A 20,750-nucleotide genomic window follows, 5' to 3' on the forward strand; every position below is an offset into this window, starting at 1 on the left:
CAGCAAGACTTTTTAGAACATTCTTTCTCTCACCCAACTGGCAGCCGGGGCCAGCAGCTGCCTGCTTTGGTACATTCCCCTAAACTGTTCATTCTTCTCTGTGGCCACATCTCAAACCCAGTCCTCTGGAGGCTCCGGATTGAGATTCGACTCTCATTGCTTCCACTTAGCTCATCTCTGCCTTCCAGTCTCAGCCCTCTCACTTGAAAGAAACCTTTCTGAAGTGCTGTAATGCTACGTGTCACAATGCAGGGTTGGGCACAGTATCCATCACAGCAGGAGCCACAGACAGTCCTCACCTATCACCAACTTCTTTTTTTTTTTTTTTTTTGGCCCCTCAGTAGTTTTCTTTATAGAATAAGGGTTTTGCTTCTAGAATTCAGTAAGGAGGGCAGTTAAAGGAAGGTGATTCCTAAAACCTGAACAGGAGTTCTTGCATGTAGTGTCTATAGCTCTAACAAAAGCTCTCCTGAAAACCACTAGCAAAGCCAGTTGCTGGCACATTTTAACTACACTGAAGATTCACCAAAGACAAAAGCCCTGCCACTGAGGCAGCACACATGGTTCCTAACGCCTAGAGTGAAAAGGCTGATCAACAGGATAGGAATGCACAAATAAAGCTACAACCAAACTGGTAATCTTATCAGACTAAGTTTAAGGAAGCATGTCACCAATGCTGAATCTGCGTAAACAATTTGGTCTTTTTTTTTCCCCCTCAAGACAGGGTTTTTCTGTGTAACCCTGGCTGTCCTGAGAAACTCAGTATGTAGACCAGGCTGGCCTCAAATGCTGAGATCCACCTTCCTCTGCCTCCCCCCAAGTGCTGGAATTAAAGGGTGTGCACCAGTACCGACCAGCCAATTTGGTTCTATACAGAACCATGTATGAAAGACTTTGTCATTCAATTCTTGAAGAATTTTGATGGAAAAAGCAATTTACCTTTTCCCCAATTAACATGATTCGGCAACCATTTTGTATTCCAAGTGCTGACAATGGTGTCTCCATTTCCTTCAGAGATTTTCCTGGAGAGAAAAAAAAGGCATGCAGATTGTAACATCTGAAAATAGGCTTTGGCAAATGCCATGAAAAAGAGGTGGGAGGAAGCCCCACCACTAGCTGTGAAGCCACTGGCATTTAATGGCTGTGGGAAAGAGACAATTTTCTTTAAGTGTGTGACCCCTGATAGGTCCACCTTCCTCTAGGGCAGGCCCCTATCCAAGAGTATTTGGGCAACACAAACTGGACTCAAAAGGGGGCAAAGGGATGCAAGCAAGGAAATGAATGTGATCAAACACATTGTCTGAAAATTTCATGAAACTAGTTGGGCAGTGGTGGTGCACGCCTTTAATCCCAGCACTTGGGAGGCAGAGGCAAGTGGAACTCTGTGAGTTTGAGGCCAGCCTAGTCTACAGAGTGAGTTCCAAGACAGCCAAGGTTACAAAGAGAAACCCTGTCTCGAAAAAACCCAAAAAAAGAAAAAAAAGAAAAGAAAAAAAAAAAAGAAGAAAATTTCATATAAAGCGAGTAAGATATTATTTAAAAGCAGAAGCACAAATCTAATCTAAAAGGGGGTCCTGGGAGATGGTTCAATGATTAAGAGCAGTGGCTACTCTTCTAGAGAACCCAGAAAACTGGGCTTTGAGAGTGCACACCTCAGCTGAGCAATCAGGGGGGCAAAAGGCAAGCAGATTTCTGTGAGTTCAAGCTCTAGAATGGGCCGTAGACCAAGATCCAGGCCAGCACAAACTATATAATGAAACTTTGTCTCAAGAATAACTAAAACCAATCAAACAAAAAAAGTTTTATATTTGCTAACAAAAGGATGAATTGGAAAATTTTTGAAAATGTCTTCATCTGATAGTGTCATTTCCTAGATATTTACTCCTAAACAAATAACTGGAAATATGCCTTATAATACTTATTAAAATTAACATTCAGGAACAAAGGATTAATATAATTCATATAGTAGATATACTGCTTTAAATTTTATTAGTTTTATATGTATAGCTATTCTGCCTGAATGTATGCTTGTGCATCATATGTGTGACTGGTGCCAGTGGAGGTGAGATCCCCCTGGAACTGGAGTTATTGACCAGTTTAGAGCCTCTATGTGGATGCTGGGGAATTGAACCTAGGTCCTTTGGAAGAAGAGACAATGCTCTTAACTGCAAGCCATCTCTCCAGCCCCTAAAGGTTTTGTTTTAAGATTTATTTATTCTTAATTTATTTGTTTATTTTTTTTTAAGGATTGATTTACTTATTTATTATGTATACAGTGCTTCTGTCTGCATGTGCTCTTGCAGGCCAGCAGAGGGCACCAAATCTCATTAAAGAGTGGTTGTGAGCAACCATGTGGTTTTCTGAAATTGAACTCAGGACCTCTGGGAAGAGCAGCCAGTACTCTTAACCAAGGAGCCATCTCGAGCCCCCTTGTTTGTTTGTTTGTTTTAGATACAGTTTTCTCTATATAACAGCTCTGGCTGTTCTGGAACTCTAGAGATCTAACTGTCTCCGTCTTCCGAGTGCTAGGATTAAAGCCATGCACCACCATGGCCTGGAGATTTAATTTTAATTTTATTTTGATTATGTGGATTTGTGTGAGTGTGCAGGTATGTGTGCATGTGACTGCAGATGGCATTTCTTTAGCCCTAACAGATAATTTCTGTGTAATAAAAGGTTTTGTGGAGTCATGAAAGCTCTCTTCTTCTCAGGATACTTCAATGGATGCTGGTAAACTCAATGTTATAACAAAGTAAATGTGGAGAGAGCGGGGAAAGGGGAGAAGGGGGAACTGTAGTTAGTGTGTAAAATAAAAAAAAACCTTTTAAATAAATAAAACATATAAAAGAAAATGTAAACTACATGGATAGGGCTTAGTGGTAAAGTTTCTACTGTCTTTATAATTCAGAAATTAAGTTATTTAAGGAGAAAAGATATGGGGCATGGTTGTACATATCATATGGCCAGTTCCAAGATGGCTTGGGTTAGAAGAAACTATCACTCCTATGAAGAAAAAGGCAAAGTTTTATACTATGAAATATAAATAAAAATGCTTCCTTTTACTATAGCCAAAAATTATACTCCTGCCATAATGTTCATTATTCATTCTTTACAATGACTGAAACCTAATGAGATAAATCTAGCCCTATCATGTTCCAAAATAACGGGTTCCTATGAGAGTGGGAAGGCAGAGGATAGGGAGGGGTGGAGAAGAGCTTGTGCCTCAGAAATCAGCATCATCAGACACACTCTGCCCAGCGTGATGTCAAGTACTGGCAATAGCAGTACCTCTGCTGTCATACTAACAGAAACTGGACATTAGGCAACTAAGGTAACATTTACTTAATAGTAACTTCAATACCATCATGTAGAACATGTATTGGGGAAAAGGATCTAGCATAGCCACAGAAGACTGTCCATATATATTCCTCAAAAAAAAAAAAAAAAAAAAAAAAAAAAAGTTGACATTTTCTGTCATGTTACTCCCAAACCTGACACTCATCCAGATGTTTGTGAAGTCTAGTATAGAGCAAGACCTTAATCAACATCTGTTGAATGAATGAAAGAAAACAGTTCTGGTTTTGAAAACTGAAAGATGGGGGTTGGAGAGATTGCTCGAGTGGTCAGGAGTATTTGTTACTCTTACAGAGCTCTGGTCAGGTCCCAGCACCCACATGGTGGCTCACAACCATCTGTAACTCCAGCTCCAAAGAAGCTGACATCCTCTGTTGCCCTTCATAAGCACTGCACAAACATGGTAGACATGTGTGCAGGCAAAATACTTATGCACACATACACACACAGAAAGCTGAAAGTCACCATTAGGTAGGACTAAGCAATTTAAAATCTGACCTTACCGGTGGTTGTGGCGCACATGCCTTTAATCCCAGCACTCAGGAGGCCAGCCAGGACTACAGAGAGTTCCAGGCCAGCCAGGACTACATAAAGAAACCCTGTCTAAGAAATCCAAAATAAACGAACCAATAAATGAAATAAAATCTGTCCTTTGGCCATAACTACTCAAAAAATGAATGAGAAATACCAACCCTTAAATATGAGCTTCTGAAAAGGTAGTGGAACCCCTGTGGCCTCTTCGACAAGCTGAGCTAGGTCTTGGACAATTGGTTCGGCTATGACCCTGCTGTGGGGGTAACAAGAAGTTCATACCGCTCATTTGCCTGGAGAGAAAGAACAGTATTTAATGAAGACAACTCCTTTCACATAAACCTATAAATAAGCTGATGTTTTCATATGGAGCTGGAGGATTGAATTTAGTGCCTTGGTCTTGCTGGGAAGCATTTTTTACTACTGAGCTGTGTTATGTCCCCACCTAGAGTCACACGCATTCAAGACACAGCTCTTATTCTACCTATTACAAAAGCTTTCCTCTGGTGACCTTCTCAAAGACCTATTTCCTCTAACATTAAAAAAAAAAAAAAAACTATTTTAATGATAGCTGACATTTCATGCAAGCATATGTGATGAGTTGTGCAAGACTTGTTCCACACAGCATCTTAAAAACCCCAGGACAACTCCATAAAGCAGGTATCAATTCAATTAAGACTTATGCTTCGGGAAACCTTCAACTGGCAGTCAGAATCTGCCCTTAAATCCAGCTGACTTCAAAGTGCATTTTCCATCACAAGCTGCCTGTATTCTGTGGTCTGACTGCCCTATTGTGCTTATGGCATCGGTCTCTCCCCTCTGATTCACCAGCAAGGGACTGTTTTCCTCATCTTTCTTACTTGGTACACCTAAGTGTGCTTAGTAAAGACAAATGAATTAACCCGTTTTTCAAAAGACAGGTGGCCAATTCTTTCTAAGTAGGTGGAGTGTAGGTCCAGCTAGTAGACCGCTCTCCCAATTGACCCAGCCATCTGTGCTTTACAGATCAGAAATCAGAGGCCTTAAAAAAGAGACAGCCATCACAAGGTCACTTAAATCATGGTTTCCAGATAGCAAAGTATATGGGTCTTTCTAATGTAGTGGTACTAAGGAAATCTCACGGATTCAACTTTCTTCTGTACTTTCCAGTGTTTGGGGTCTGTGTTAATTTCCCACTCAAATATCCAGAAAGCAACTCTTGGACACCCCCACCCACTGAACATGCGACTCTGTGACATCAATACCAGAAAGAACTCAGAAAGTGATGATCAGCCCAAACCATATACCAAGTTCAACTAGCTTATACAAGTTCTACACACAAAATGTCCAAATACAAGACGACACAAAGTCCTATATTTATTGGCGGCACACACTCAACTACGCTTCCAAAATAGAGGATCTAACAAATACCTAGGGACAAAACACACTGGCCACACGGAAAGATGTCCTGACACCAGGCCAAAAACCATCCCCATGGACATGACCAAGAACCCATGCCCAACCTACAGATGCCAACCCGACCCCTGAGCCCACTCTGGTGCTCACTGTGGGTGACGGTCACAGTGAGCCCGGGGGTTTCCATATCCTCCGTCTGAACCATCTCCTCAGTCTGGGCCATGCTTTCGGTCTGGGTCACCTCTTCGGCCACGGTCACCTCCTCGGTCTGGGTCGCCTCCTCGATCTTGGTCACCTCCTCCAACTGGGTCACCTCCTTGGTTCCGGCCACTTTCTTGCTGCGGGTCACTTTCTTACCCCCTGGTCAACTCTCTGCTGTGAGCCACCTTCTCGCTCTGAGTAGAGCGAGGACGGACTTTCTTCTTCACCCGCGGCCTGCAAGCGCCGGCGGCGGCGCCCCTGGTGGATCGGTCATACCCGCTGGCTGCACTGCGGACAGATGAACGCTGAGAGGGAGGCGAGCCGCGCTCGGCGGGACTCCGACTGGCGCGGCCCCCAGCCTGGCCGAGAGGCGCGCAGCCGGGGTCCCAGCGGCTCCTGGTTCCTCGCGGTCTCCGAGGGCCGCTGTGATCCGCCAGGCCCGCGTTTGTTCACCGCCTAGCGGTGGCTGACGAGCTCGCAGACTTGCAACCCCGCCCTACTACTCACCGTCTCCGCCCCATCTGCTCGCCACGCCCTCGGAACTGGACCCTGCCCAGGCCCCGCCCTATCCGCCCAGACGCGTCTAGACCCCACCCACTCCGCGGAGGCACCGCCCCTTCCTCCCTAAGCCCCGCCTCCAGAAGTCTTTCTGCCTCTCCCAGAGCTCCGCGCTCCTTCTCCGGAAGGAGGAGCTGAAAACCCGGAAAAAGGATCGGGAAACTCCAACGAGCACTTTGCGCTTGCGCATGGGGGGTGGAAACCGAAACCGGAGCGACTACGCTTCCGTTTCTGGTTTTCCTCCAGTGTTTGGTTTCTTCGCCGCCGGTCAAGATGAACCGATTCTTCGGAAAAGCGAAACCCAAGGCTCCGCCGCCTAGCTTGACTGACTGCATTGGGACGGTGGGCATTTGACTTTGTATACCTAGACTCAACTCCGACTGGACATCCCGAATCCTACTCCACCCCGTTCCTGGTTCGGGCCCATCAAACCTCAGTCTTGTCCATCCCCACCCCTTTCATCCCTGTTTTCCATGCCATTCCTGACCCCACCCACAAGCCAGAGACACTCTAACCCTTACTGCACTTAAACCCTTCCTGACGCCCACTGCGCCCCATCCTCTCTTTCTTGCTTTGGTCCTCACATTCCACACCCTTCCCTACCTTGGTTCATACACCCCACTCCGTCTAACCTGGTCTTTTACCAATTAATTTTTCATTCCTTTTCCCTCGCCCACGTCAGGTTTATCATGTTTGTACCTTAGTCCTGGATCTGAGTAGCACAAAAATCTGAATCTTGATCCCTCCAAATTAAGCCGGATTTCGGAAATGGCATTAGATCTCATCGTAGTCTGTGTCCACTGGCTCATTCCATATACTTTTATGTTGAGTTCCCAAACTGACTAGTCTCCCACTTGGGAAATCTCAACCAACCCAGTGATTCCCAAATTGTTTTTCTCAAGGCAGAGCTGCTAATGAGAATCTGGGACATGGGAGAGAGTTTAGGAAAGCCTTTCAATGATTCTGGCTGGTATCCCCACCCTTGAGTAAACCACTGTTTTCCACTCTTTGCTATATCCTTTTGTTTTCTTCATCTGCATTCCTTGCTTCTCCTGTCCCTTTCTGTATAAATATATTTTGATAATTACCACTACATTTGACTTTTTCCTCCAAGGTGGATAGCAGGGCAGAATCCATTGACAAAAAAATTTCCCGGTTGGATGCTGAGCTAGTGAAATATAAGGATCAAATCAAGAAGATGAGAGAGGGCCCTGCCAAGGTAAGATTGGTGTCAACTGTTGTAGGATGAACTGTGTAGGAATGGAAAAAAATACACAATCTGGTAAGGATAAAATACGTGTGAGGATGTATTCTTCGGGGAGAGAGAGTGCATGCAGCCAGATACAAGAGGGAAGCTGGGGTTAATGTGGTAGATGGAAGGTGCTGACCCCATGTCCTGAAGCAAAATGGGAATTAATTAGTATGCTCTACTGAAAAGCCCCCATTCTGGAGAGGAGGTTTTTGTTGTGCTCAGAATCTGGTTGTGGTCAGGCTGGGATAGATAGAATACAATGGTAGGCTGGGGAAAAGTACAGAATTCGCATGTAAGACCAGTGTTCTAATACTATCACTGAGTAGACTATGGATATATAGCTATCTTTTCCCCCCAACTCCATAACATATTAACAGTGGGAACTAGTGCATTACTCAGCCTCAATTTTTCTCATGTGTTAAGTGAAAATAATGTGTACATTGTAGTGTGAGGATTAAATAACAAGTCACCTAAATGGCACTATGTCTACAATATAGTGGTGTTTGATAAATTTACATGAAGAACCAACAGAGAAGGGAAACAAGGGTTCATGTAGAGTCTCAGCTTCTAAAATGGAGAGATTGGTGGGGTTGTTGTAAAACTGTTTCTAACATGAGGACATGATAGAGGTTGAACATGTTGTGTTTATATTGAAGGCAACTGGGTGTAACACTGTGGGCATCATTGGGGCTGGAAAGTGGAAATAAAATACATCAGGAAAAGGGGGAGTGGTTCAGGATCCTGAGATGTGGGTTGCAAAGGGTGCCGAGGCTTACCAACTGACAGAGTTACCTGTGCTTGGAGGTGAAGCATAGACTCAAAAAGCCTCTGTGTCTACCTTTTAAAAGAAGCACATAGGTATATGAGTTTTAGCATATGGAAGACTTCTTTGCCATATGTGTTCCCCTTTTTATTAAGTCTGTTTTTCTCCCTCAGAACATGGTCAAACAGAAAGCCCTGAGGGGTTTTAAAGCAAAGCGAATGTAAGTCATGTGGGTCATCTCCTTTCTAAGGAACAGTTTAAGCCAAAAGCAAAAACATCCTCATTCTTTCTGGGTTTCATATCATTTTCTAAGTACTCTTGATATTATTGCAAATTTCCATAAACTTCTGTTACTTAATGTTACCAACTTAAGTTTAGGTAGCCATGTGGTGTTAGTGACTATTATTGTAGCTGGCCAGATCTGTATGGTTTGGTTTTTTTCCCATTGTTTAGTATGATCTTGTTTGGTTTTGTTTATAAAGTTAGGGGTGCTGAGTATTTGTTCTCTCTCACCACAATAGTTTGTTTTCAGTTTCTGTGTCCCAGTGTTGTGCAAAAACCCAGTTACTATCTGGTGCTCACCCCTGTGGACTGCTGAGCCTGTGAGATCATCCATGGAGTTGTAGAAGCTAGGTATAATCAGCTTGTAGGAAAATTGTTGACAGCTTTGTTCTTTTTTTTGTTTTGTTTTGTTTTTTTGTTTTTTGTTTTTCAAGACAGGGTTTCTCTGTATTTCTAGCTCTGTAGACCAGGCTGGCCTCCAACTCACAAAGATCCACCTGCCTCTGCCTTCCAAGTGCACCACCAATGCCCAGCTTGCTTTGTTCCAATTTTAAAATTACTTTGTAATATATCAGATGCTGTCTTTCCTTTTTTTTATTTTATTTTATTAAATCACATTGGAAAAATTAACAATACCTACAACAACCAAGATGTATTACAACTATTGCTTTCTCAGTGGCAATTGGTTTTATTTATTTTTAAAAATTATTTATTTTTACTTGCATTGGTATTTTTCAGGTATGTATGTCTGTGTGAGGGTGTCAGACTGGTAGTTACAGACAGTTGTTAACTGTCTTGTGGATGCTGGGAATTGAACCCCAGGTCCTCTGAAAGAGCAGTCAGTGCTCTTAACCACTGAGCCATCTCTCTGGATCAGCAATTGGTTATAAAGTATTATGTTTTTCTTATAGAAGAAAAACAATTTTGGCTTCAATGGCCTAGGCCTATATTCCTATCACTTGGGAGGTAGGGGAAGAAGGACCAGGAGCCTACACACCCTAGCTACATAGAGAAATCAAGGCTAGCCTTGGCTACATACAACCCAATTTCAAATTAAGTCAATAAATAGCTAAGCATAGTGGCACACACCTATAAACCTTGTACTTGGTGTATGAAGTCAAGAATAGCAGGGGTTCAAAGCTACCCTTGGCTAGTAAATTCTAGGCCCTTGTGGGCTGTATGAGTCCCTGCTTCAAAAATGAAAAATAAATATTTTTTTTAAAAACTATAAATTTATTGCATAAACTTGGAAAATAAGCAAACAGAAGAAAATTTATCTAGATTCTTAGGAAACTGAAATTATAATGTATCTTTCATATAAGCTATTCTTTTCTACTTAAAACTATACCTTTTCTTTCCTGTTTCTGTTTTTAGAGACAGGGTCTTGCTATATATCAAGATTGGCCTCCAGTTCCAATCCCCTGACTCAGCCTCCCAAGTACTGAGATTATAACCATGTGCCACTGTGCCTAACTTAATAGACTCATCTGCCACTGCCTGGATCATGAACTACATATTTTTCTTCTGCTAGTTAGATGGTTTCCAACTGTTATGTGAAAATGTGGTGACATAAAAGTTTTTAACATAATATTATAATTTGATAGAAAACTTTAAAAGAGTATCAGACATTTCAAGTATCAGTATTTCTAGTATCAGACATCTGACTTTAAGTCAGATATATAACTTAATTATGAATACTGGGTTACTAAAATGTCCTTAAGTACACTTTTGAGTCTACCTAAAAAATGAATATATGTATGAAGAACCTTTAAAAAAAATAGTTTTAGCTTTTAACCCAAGAGTTCCACTTCTTGGGAAATAGTTAGAAAAATATAAATAAGATATAATAAGATACAGCATAGGCCTGAGTGGTGGCACACATTTACATTACTAACATTTGGGAAGCTGAAACAAGAAGGTCACTACAAGTTTGAGGCTAGCCTAGACTACAAGACCTTTTTCAAGAAATAGAAAAAAGAAGCAGATACACTATGTTTTTAAGTGGAAATAGTTAAAACTCAAATACATGCAAGGGAAAATGATTTGGAGGGATTTTGTAAGAGTGGGTATTTTTTTTGTGTTTTGTTTTGTTAGAGACTGTTTCTCTGTGTAGCCTTGGCTGTCCTGGAACTCACTCTGCAGACTAGGCTGGCCTCAAACTCAGAGATTCACCTGCCTCTGCCTCCCGAGTGCTGGGATTAAAGGCATGAGCCACCACGGCTCAGCTAAGAGTGGGTAGTTTTTAAATGGTTTGGTTTGGTTTCTTTGTTTGGAGAAAATCTTATTTAATGTTAATGCTACATCCTTCCTTCTTTCTGTCTCACATTTCTAATTCTCACTTGACTCCAAAAAGGTATGAGCAGCAACGAGACAACCTTGCCCAGCAGTCCTTTAACATGGAGCAGGCTAATTACACCATTCAGTCACTGAAGGACACCAAGACCACGGTATGCCCACAGCATCCTGATTTGTTTGTTGTTTGTTTTGTTTTTTGAGATAGGGTTTCTTGTGTAGTCCTTGCTGTCCTGAACTCATTCTTTGTATCGGGCTGGCCTCAAACTCAAAAGATTTGCCTGTTTCTGCTTCCCAAGTGCTAGGATTAAAGACCTATGCTACCACATCTCTGATCTCCATTTTAATTTTCAAATTTGATATGCTTTCCTATGGTTTTTTAAAAGATGGTTAGCAAATATAACTTTATGTGTTTGTATGTTTTGCCTGCATGTTTGTCAGAGTACCTTGTGTGCCTAGTATCAGAGGAAATCAGAAGGGAGCTTCAGATCCCCTGAATCTGTAGTTACAGATGGTTGTGAGCGTGGCTGCTGGGAATCAAACCCAGGTCCTCTGCAAGAGCAACCAATGCTCGGTCATCACTGAGCCACCTGTCTAGCACAAACATGACTTCTAATGTAGAATGGTGGCTTAGCATATGTGAGGGTCTGAGTTCAAATCCTCAGCACTTCAAAATAAAACAAGTATGGTATTCTTCTACCTCCTTTTAGGTTGATGCCATGAAATTGGGAGTGAAGGAAATGAAGAGGGCGTACAAGCAAGTAAAAATTGACCAGATTGAGGTGAGCTGTCTCTCTGCTACAAGACATGACTTGTTACTGCAAGGTTGAGAATAAATGCGTGTTGAGAAATGCACAGAAAAGTGATGAAATCCTGGTACTGTTGTGTGCTAATGTAGTGACTTCAGGAAAGGGAAGGATGTCAAAGGCCTCATTTTCCTCGCTCCTAATACAGAGATCCCAGTATCATACCTAGTTATTATGCAGGTGGAATACGTGAGCTGTCTTCAAGTATTGTACACACACACATGAAAGCATACACATATGCACAAAAGATCTTGGGACAAAGCCCAGGCTGACTTTGAACCTGTGGCCTCTTGCTTTAGCCTTGAATGCTAAAAATAGAGCACATACAACAGGTCTTAAATGAGGACATATAGGTAATTGGTTTATACAGTTTCTGGCTGACTTAGTCCTCTTCTAGTATTTCTAGTAGTTTTCTTTACATTTTGGTAATAAATTGCTGTCTTTTTGAATTTAGCATTTCCATTAGGGTCTAGGATTTGGTCAGGAAGGCAAGGCCTGTGGGCCTGACTGCTCAGTCTGCTGTCAGGTGAGCATCCCGCATGGCAGGCAGAGGTAGTGGAAGTGAGGAGTGGCCTACCAGTGGAAAAGACCCCTTCCTATATGTAAGAAGAATCTCTATGAGTTTGAGGCCAGCCTGGTCTACACAGGGAGTTCCAGGACAGCTGGGGCTACATAGAGAGGCTCTGTCTCAAAACAACAAAAACGTATTTTTGTTCTATTTATTTATTTATTTATTTATTTATTTATTTTGGTTTTCTGAGACTGTTTCTCTGTGGCTTTGGAGGCTGTCCTGGGACTAGCTCTTGAAGACCAGACTGGTCTCAACTCACAGAGATCTTCCTACCTCTGCCTCCCCAGTGCTGGGGGATCCAAGGAGGAGGCCATCACCAGCTGGCTGTATTTTTAAGGGTGTGTGGGTGGATGGGTAGTTTTTGTGCACATGGGTGCAATTCCTATGGAGGCCAGAAGAGGGCAACAGATCCCAGGAGCTGGAGGTATAGCTGCCATCTGTGTCTCTCCTACCTACCCCAGCTCCCTTAAGTCTTTTTGTCTTTTTGTTTCCCAGAACATTGGGCACCTTTGCTTTTTAGATTAGTGCTTCTGTTTATGTTACTTTTGTTTATGCAGTATTGAATTTAAAGGTAGATTAATCTATTTGTGGTGACTTTTCTTTTTTCTTTCTGTGTCTATCCTAGACTGTATAAATAGAAACCCTGTTCATAGACTCTATAGTGGTTGCAGGCCTGTAGTTTGACGACTACATCAAAACACTTGTGAAAATACAAGTGGCATCTTCCATATAGATAGGTTCTCTAGATTAACTAAGGAAGCCACCTCAAGGTAAACAAGCCCGTGATAAGGGTCAAGGAGGATAGTTCTGTGTGTTGACTGAGATAAACAAGCTCAAGATAGGAGTCTAGGAGAGCCTTGTGGTCCGGCCTGTGGTAGTGCAGAGGTCAACAGGCTATTACCCACCTCTGCCCCCAGCCTTCTGGGCTGAAAACATGTTATACAGCTCTCCTTATGAAGAGACAACCCTGCACGTTTAACACTCCTGGTTTCCCTAGTGCCTATCTGAGAGTACAAGGACCTAAGTGCCTCCTACAGGAAATTCTGGTGCTGAGTGATACCTGCTAAACAGTGGCCTCTGTCCCCTCTGCATATGAAGATATACTGATATTTGGCCTCCTTTTTTCCCCTTTTTTGGTGGTGGTGTTATTGCAGATTAAACATGGAGCCATGTGCATACTTTACCTCTTTTTTTCCACTTCCTAAAATTTATTTAGTTTTTAGACGGAGTGTCACTAGTTGCCCAGGCTGGCCTTATCTAAGTACTAAGTGTTTTACATACATCATTGCAATAAATCTTACAGTGGCCATAAAAATATGGTTCTTACTGATCCCATTTTTTTTTTAAAAAAAGATTTACTTTTATTTACTGTGTTATGAATGTTTTGTCTGCATGTTTGTATGTTCCCTGTGTGCATGCCTGGTACCTTTGCAGGCCAGAAGAGGCATCAGATCTGGAACTAGAGTTACAGATGGTTGTGAGCTGTCAGGCGGGTTGTGGGAGTGGGACCCAGGTCCTCTGGAAGAGTAGCAAGTGCTCTTAACTGCTGAAACATTTCTCCAGCTTTCCTTCTTTTTATAAAGACTTAAATTATGTGTATGCATATGTGTCTGAGGAGGGGTTTATGCAAGTAAGTGCAGTTGTCCTTAGAGGCCAGAAGAAGACATCATGATCCCTGGAGTTAAGAGTTATTGCCTCCCACTTGGGTGCTGGGAACCAAGCTCAGGTCCTTGGAAGAACAGTATGTAGTCTTAACCGTGAGTCATCTCTGTAGCCCAATAACCCATTTTTAAATGAGGAAAACAGGGCTGAGGGTAGAGCTAAGTAGTAGAAAGCACTTGCCAATCATGATCAAGACTCTGGGTTCCATCCCCCAGTATTGGGAGGGTGAAGGAAAACTTAATTTTTTTTTTTTTTAAGATTTTTAAAAATTTTATTTTATGTGCACTAATGTTTGCCTGCATGTATCTCTGTTTACCATCTGCCCACAGGGGCCAGAAGAGGACTTCAGATCCCTTGGTACTGGAATTACAAACTGTTATGAGCCATGATGTGTGTACTGGGAATCAAATGCTGGTCATTTAGGAAAGCAAACCCACTAGTGCTGTTAACCACTGAGCTGTCTCCAGCCCCAGAAAGGCTTAGATATTCTCACCAAGCAGTACAAGATTTGTGTTAGAGTGTTTGCTCAGGGTACACAGGTCCCGTTCACTCCAGTACCACCATCATCAAATAAAATCCATTTCTAAGTACTAGGAAAAAAAGAAAAGTGAAAGCCAGAAGTTGGGCTGGGTAGCATATACCTAACCACAGAACTGGGGAAGTAGATAGGGTCCGGAGAATGAGGAATTTAAGGTCATCCTTAGTTACAAAGTGTATTTAAGGTCAAACTGGGCCACATGAGATTCTGTCTCAAAAGAAAAAAGAAATAAAAAAGACCTTCAGGAGTCCTTTGGAGCATCTGCTCGGTTGACTGAAGCCAGTTTCTAGTTATGGAGAACTGATTATATAGTCAGCATTTTTTAAATTTCTCATTTTGGGCCAGCGAGATGGCTCAGCAGGTGAGATGGCCTGAGTTCAATCCTTGAGACCCACATGATGAAAGGAGAGAACCAACTCCCACAAGTTGCCCTGACTTCTACTTGCGCACTAATGATACATGTGCCAATATACATGCATATACACACAAACACACATGTATATGAATAAGTAGATATAAGTTAAAAATTAAATTTTAGTTCTCACGTCTAAGTAAAAACCTTGTCACAGAAACCCATTTGGGGGCATTACCTGATCTGCTGCAGAGATCTATTGTTTACTTCTCAATAAAACTTGCTTCCTTGAACTTAAAAAAAAAAAAAAAAAAAAAAAATGGGGATTAGCAGAAAGAAGAGTCTAGAAATGGGGCCACAGGTGTCATGTCAGCTGAGAAGGTTAAACAAAAGCCCCTAAAACAGCCAAGAACCAGGCCAAGGAGATGGGCAAGGAAGGCTTTCAGGCAGAAACAAAAAGAAGGGCAGAAGAAACTCAGGAGAGAGAAGCCAAGGCCAAGAGGAATTCAGAAATCTGGCAAAAAGTGGGCTGTTCCTTGTATCTAAGATGATGGTGACCCTTCTCCAGTCCTTCCTGTTTAAACACCTGGTTTCCCTGCTGTGACGTCTTTGCCACCTATACCTAGAATGAAATGAAAACAAAATCATACAGTGGCTCATTATCTCTAGCTGTCATTCAGCTATACCCAGCCATTAAAGGGAACCGAGTCTGAAGTCCCACCAGAGCCTGCTGTCCCACCTTTGTTGTATTCTGAATTCTATGTCACCTTGAATTAAACCAACCAATTTAAAAGGCTAAAAGAAGAAAGAAAACCCGTCATATGTATTTCTATAGGATTTACAAGACCAGCTGGAAGATATGATGGAAGATGCAAATGAAATCCAGGAAGCACTGAGTCGAAGCTACGGCACTCCAGAGTTAGATGAGGATGACCTGGAGGCAGGTGAGTGCTGTGTGATGCTCAGTGACTGCACAGTCAGTCTGTGACCTGGAGGCAGGTGAGTGCTGTGTAATGCTCAAATGACTGCACAGTCTGTAAGGAGCAGCTACCTGGACCTTTAGCCAAGTGCTAGTTAAAATTCTATCAGGATGCAGACCACATAGTGGCACACACCTTTAATCCCAGCACCACAGAGGCATTTACAAGAAGATCCCTGTGAGTTTGAAGACAACCTGGTTTACAGAGTGAGTTCCAGGACAGCCAGAGCTGTTACACAAAGAAACCCTGTCTCACAAAACCAAAAAAAGAGACAGAGTTCCAGGACACTCTGGGCTATGGAGAGAGCCCTTGCCTCAAACAAACAACAAAAAATAAACAGTTCCTATCAGGATGCCCTGGGAGTTGGCTTATGGCACAGTCTTCTGTCAGCCTGTGAGGCAGCAGTGGAGTAACTGCTAAGGAGAGGCTGAGCAAAGGCTCAGTGTGCTCAGTCTGTGTATAGATTCAGCATTAAGAAAACAAATGTGAGTCCTGCATCTTTTTTTTTTTTAATTTTATTACATTATTTATTGAGAGAGTACACATAGGTGTCCTGGCTGTGCTTATGACCTGTAGGAGTCAGGTTTTCTACCATGTGGGTCCCAGGGATTAAAGTCAGGTCATTGGACTACACAGCAGGTTCCTTTATCCATTCAGCTCTTTCACCAGCCTGGTTCCTGCATTTATAAAAACCCCACCGCCAGTGAGAGAAATATAAACTGCCTGCTTGGATTCTTTTTGTTTTGTTTTTTTGGTTTTTGAGAAAGGGTTTCTCTGTATACCCTTGGCTGTCCTGAACTCGCTCTGTAGACCAGTCTGGCCTTGAACTCACAGAGATCCGCCTGCCTCTGCCTCCCTAATGAATGCTGGGATTAAAGGTGTGTGCTACCACTGCTAGGATCCTTAATTGTAAGCACACACATGATTGGGAAGAAGTGTGAGATGCCATTGAAAGCACAGACAGAGCAGAGACTAACCTAATAATGGTAGAGGACAATCAGGAGACCTGTAGGGTGAGGAGGGGACTGCCATGAGAAAATGCAAAGGTCAGTGAGTGGGCTTGGAGACAAAAATAAAACCCATTGCTCTAGTCACATAAGTGATGAGGGCTGCTAGCAGATCCAGAGTGAAATGGACCATTTATGGGATGTGGAAGAAGAGGGGCCTGTCAAGATGGTTGTCAGTTCCTAGCATGGTCGAACCAACCCATGCTGGATTTTCTGTGCCACTCTGGAGCACTTTGCCTTTCTCCTTCCTTCCCTCCTTGTTCATTTCTAGTTCTTGATCTTTATTTTTTCCCCCTCCTTTCCCTTTGCATAGTAGTTGCTCATTACAAATCACTGAGCTAACTTTTGACGAAAGGCCAGTTTTCTCTTCACATTTGTTGTTTTGGTTTTTTGTTGTTGTTGTTGTTTTTCAAGTCATGGTTTGTCTGTGTAACAGCTCTGGATGTCCTGGTACCTTAGACAAGACTAGCCTCGAATTTACTGAGATCTGCCTGCCTTTGCCGCCCAGAGAATGTAATTAAAGGTGTGCACCACCATGTCTGGCTTCTCTTCACGTTTTTCTATAATGTAGCCTGTTTAATTTCAGAGTTGGATGCACTGGGCGATGAGCTTCTGGCTGATGAAGATAGTTCCTACTTAGACGAAGCAGCATCTGCACCTGCAATTCCAGAAGGTGTTCCCACTGACACAAAAAACAAGGTATTGTTTTCCCCTTAAGGTGTATGTTTAGGTTACTGCCTATATTTTAAACAATCCCACCAATAACTATTGTGTCCACAGAGTAGGACTCTCTTTTTAAGATTTACTTATTTTCTGAGTTTTGCCTGCATGTATGAATATATACTTTGTATTTCCAAGCAACATATTAAAGGTATTCTTTATATTCACCAATCTGGAAATCTAAAATATAGTCTTAAGTTTAACAGCCCTGATCATTATTTTAATAACGTTTAAAGGTCTGGTTTTCCCACATTCGGTAACTAATAAGCTGCATAAATAATGTCAATGAGGAGCTAGGTGGTAGTGATGTACTCCTTTAATACCAGCACTCAGGTAGAAGCAAGCAGATTTCTGAATTTGAGGCCAGCCTGATCTACAAAGTGAGTTCTAGGACAGCCTGTAGGCATGAATAAGGGAGTCCACGAAATCACAAATAAAAGAATATCAAATATTTATTGGGAACACTCACAAGGAGAGCAGATGAGGTCTTCTGCCCTGGGGGTGCAGGAAGCTGCAATCAGATCTCCCACCACCACCCAAAAACAGAGCATGTCTCTTCTCTCCCTTATCAGTTCATAGGTAGCACCTGAGATCATGCCTTAATGGGCTGGTACCCCAAAGGCTATTGGCAGTTTCCACAAGAGCCGGGGCTACACAGAGAAACCCTGTCTTGAAAAAACAAACAAAAAGGCACTGCGGCTGACCAGTGATTTGGTTTGGTTTGGTTTTCCCTGTAATTGGGGGTCTTATACCTGCTGAATAAACACTCTTCTACTAGAGCTATATCTTCTTTTGAGACAGGGTCTCATTAGCTTGTACAGGCTGGCATTGAACTGTCAGGCCCCTGCCATTAGGCCAACAGTCTTTATACAGTGTCATTTTATATAATAAATGTAATCACCCTATAAAACTAGCATTAGGTGCTATTTACAGGGTTACCACTTACTTAGAATGCATTGTTGATGAAGGCATGAGCCTTGCTTAGTGGAAGTATTGGTGTGTGTATGTGTGTTTCTGTGAATTTGTCTTAGGGCCTCACACATGTTAGGCAAGGACATTATACGGAGTCATATTCCTGGCCGCTGTTGTGTTTTTGTTTTGTTTAAATTAGAGAGCCCATAATGGGCTGGCCCTTCCCAGCTGGGTTCAATTCCCAGCATCTTCGTGGTGACTCACAACCATTTATAACTTCAGTTCCAGGTCATCCAGTGCCCTCTTCTGACCTTTACAGACACAAGACATTGTGCATAGATATACATATGGGCAAAACTCATACACATCAAATAAATAAATATTGAGAGGGGGGGGGGGGGGAAAGAGTCCCACTTCAGACACACTAGTTAATTATTGGGTTATTTAAACCATGAAGTAAAATTAAGTATAAACTTTATTAATAAATAAGGCTAGGAATGTAGTTCAATTGACAGAGTGCTTACCTAGCATGTACAAAGCCCTGGATATGATCCCCAGGTATGCAGCCACAGGCCTGTAACCCAGCACTGGGGAGATAGAGAAGGAATATTAGAAGTTCAAGGCCACCATTGGCTACAGAGTGAGTTGGAAGCCAACCTGAGATATATGATGACCGTGTTTTGGGGTGGGAGGAAAACCTTAATATTAGAAAGATCCTAGTCCAACAAAGGAAGAGAATCAGGATTTCTGACACTGTGATAGATCACTTAGCTATTTTGAGTTTTTCTATTCTTTGCATATGTGGAGTATCTTATGTGATAATGATTGTTGTTTAGAGCAATCTTGGTCTTTTACGTGATAAAACCCTATCTTAACATATAATTGTCATTGTAAACAGAGTACTTCACTGTTTGTAAAATTTCACTCCCTCTTAGGTGATGTTCTAGGGTAATGTGCTATTTGCCATGGATATTTATAGCCCTGGTTTTATCTGATCTCCCCGTAAACATACTGAGTACTCACAGTACAGATGACTGAATGTTTGAGTGGGGTCCAGTTCTAATCTGCCTCTATTCATTATGTAATTCTGAGCAAATTAGAAATTAATTTATTCTCCCTTGTCTTAAGGTTACTATTGCAATAATGAAACACCATGACCAAAAGCAAGGTGGGGAAGAAAGTGTTATTTGACTTCACTGAAGGAAGTTAGGGCAAGAATTCTTAACGGGGTAGGAACCTGAAGGGAAGAGCTGACACACAGTGCTGCTTACTGGCTTGCACCCCATGGTTTGCTCAACCTGCTTTCTTGTGGCACCCAGGACCCCCAGCCCAGGGATGACACTGCCCATAATGGGCTGGCCCCTCCCAGCTCAATCACTAATAAGAAATGCCCAACATACTTGCCTACAGCCCCATTTTATGGAGGGATTCTTTTTCTTAATTGAGGTTCATCATGTCAAGTTGACCAACTAGCCAGCACAGCTCTGAACATTCCTTCCCCTGGCTGTAAAATGTGAGGGGCAACAGATGGGGGCAGATAATTTTGTAGGTCCTTGTGAATGTGCTTCTCCTTGTACCCTGCCTCCTTCCTGGAGTTCAGAGTGCCTCTCTGGCTTCTTCAAAGTCCCAGGTGCACAAGTTGCTTTAAATAATTATTTAAGTATCTGCTATTTAGTAATTATGCTGAAGCTATTTTTGTGAGCACTAGTATAGCTTGCCTTTTCCGTTTCCTGGTAACAAGTCCCTGAAGCATCTGTGGTATTTGAACACAGGCCCTCACACAGTGGGGGCGCACATTCTTCCACTGTGCTTTGTCTCCAGCTCTTCCCATTTGTAGACACTGTGAAGAGGAAACCCTTAACTGACATGGGCTGATGAGTAGCAATGCATGGCATAGGAGCTACTGTCCACCTGAGATACTCCCCTCAAGGATTCGCCAGTCTGTAAAGATACTGACCCATTGAAAGATGAGAGTGCAAATAATGTATTTAGAGGCAAGAGCTCCTTCACTCTCCCCCTTGGCCCTCTTCTATGTTCTCTCCTCTCTGTTTCCACCCTGCAGAGAACCGCTCCATTAACCCTTTTACTTCTCTGCCTGACTCATCAAGCCCCTTTGCCTTTCATGAAAACGCTCCTTTTCACCTTCTGAGTGGGATTTTCATTCTGATTGGTTAAACACTTGGACATGACTTCTGGTTACTAAGAGCAGCACTGACCCTCACTTTCTTCTCACAGGATGGAGTGCTGGTGGATGAATTTGGACTCCCACAGATTCCAGCTTCCTAGACTTTCAGCATTCCAGCATACACAGTGTAAAAAAAAAAAAAAAAAAAAAAAAAAAAAAAAAAGATATGTATTCTGGGACTAGAAAATAGTTCCCAATTTGCCAAACAGATTTAGGTTTCTTTCCTTTCTTTGAAGGAAAAGCTAATTACACTGCTCCTGTATTTTAATTTTATCCGTTAAGAAATTCATTGCTTGGGGAAAGCTTTCTATTACTAAACTTTTTTTTCCCTCTTCAGAAAGACTAACTGAAAAGTCTCTTTGACTTTGTATGACTTGTTTTCACTCGTT

The 20,750-nt window shown here is 42.4% G+C and overlaps 1 protein-coding gene and 1 pseudogene across 1 annotated transcript; one reads left to right on the forward strand and one right to left on the reverse strand.

Moving 5' to 3' along the window:
- Positions 1 to 897: 897 nt before the first annotated feature.
- Positions 898 to 6,229, reverse strand: LOC127224516 (BAG family molecular chaperone regulator 1-like; annotated as a pseudogene).
- Positions 6,230 to 6,295: 66 nt separating this feature from the next.
- Positions 6,296 to 20,493, forward strand: LOC127224524 (charged multivesicular body protein 5-like). The gene is made up of 8 exons (XM_051187551.1): positions 6,296 to 6,381; positions 7,154 to 7,258; positions 8,228 to 8,274; positions 10,690 to 10,783; positions 11,339 to 11,410; positions 15,393 to 15,501; positions 17,131 to 17,243; positions 20,412 to 20,493. Exons 1-8 carry the CDS (start codon positions 6,313 to 6,315, stop codon positions 20,460 to 20,462), a joined length of 660 nt encoding a protein of 219 aa, XP_051043508.1. The 5' UTR covers positions 6,296 to 6,312; the 3' UTR covers positions 20,463 to 20,493.
- Positions 20,494 to 20,750: the final 257 nt, after the last annotated feature.

The sequence above is a fragment of the Phodopus roborovskii genome, unplaced genomic scaffold, assembly GCF_943737965.1.
Source record: "Phodopus roborovskii unplaced genomic scaffold, PHOROB, whole genome shotgun sequence".
In the NCBI taxonomy this organism is placed as follows: domain Eukaryota; kingdom Metazoa; phylum Chordata; class Mammalia; order Rodentia; family Cricetidae; genus Phodopus; species Phodopus roborovskii.

Bases quoted from the DNA above. Each gene is read 5' to 3' on its own strand.
- LOC127224524 (XM_051187551.1), top strand. From the start codon at position 6,313: ATGAACCGATTCTTCGGAAAAGCGAAACCCAAGGCTCCGCCGCCTAGC. The intron at 6,382-7,153 runs GTGGGCATTTGA...TTTTCCTCCAAG, and splicing joins TGACTGACTGCATTGGGACG to GTGGATAGCAGGGCAGAATC. The intron at 17,244-20,411 runs GTATTGTTTTCC...TTCTTCTCACAG, and splicing joins CCACTGACACAAAAAACAAG to GATGGAGTGCTGGTGGATGA.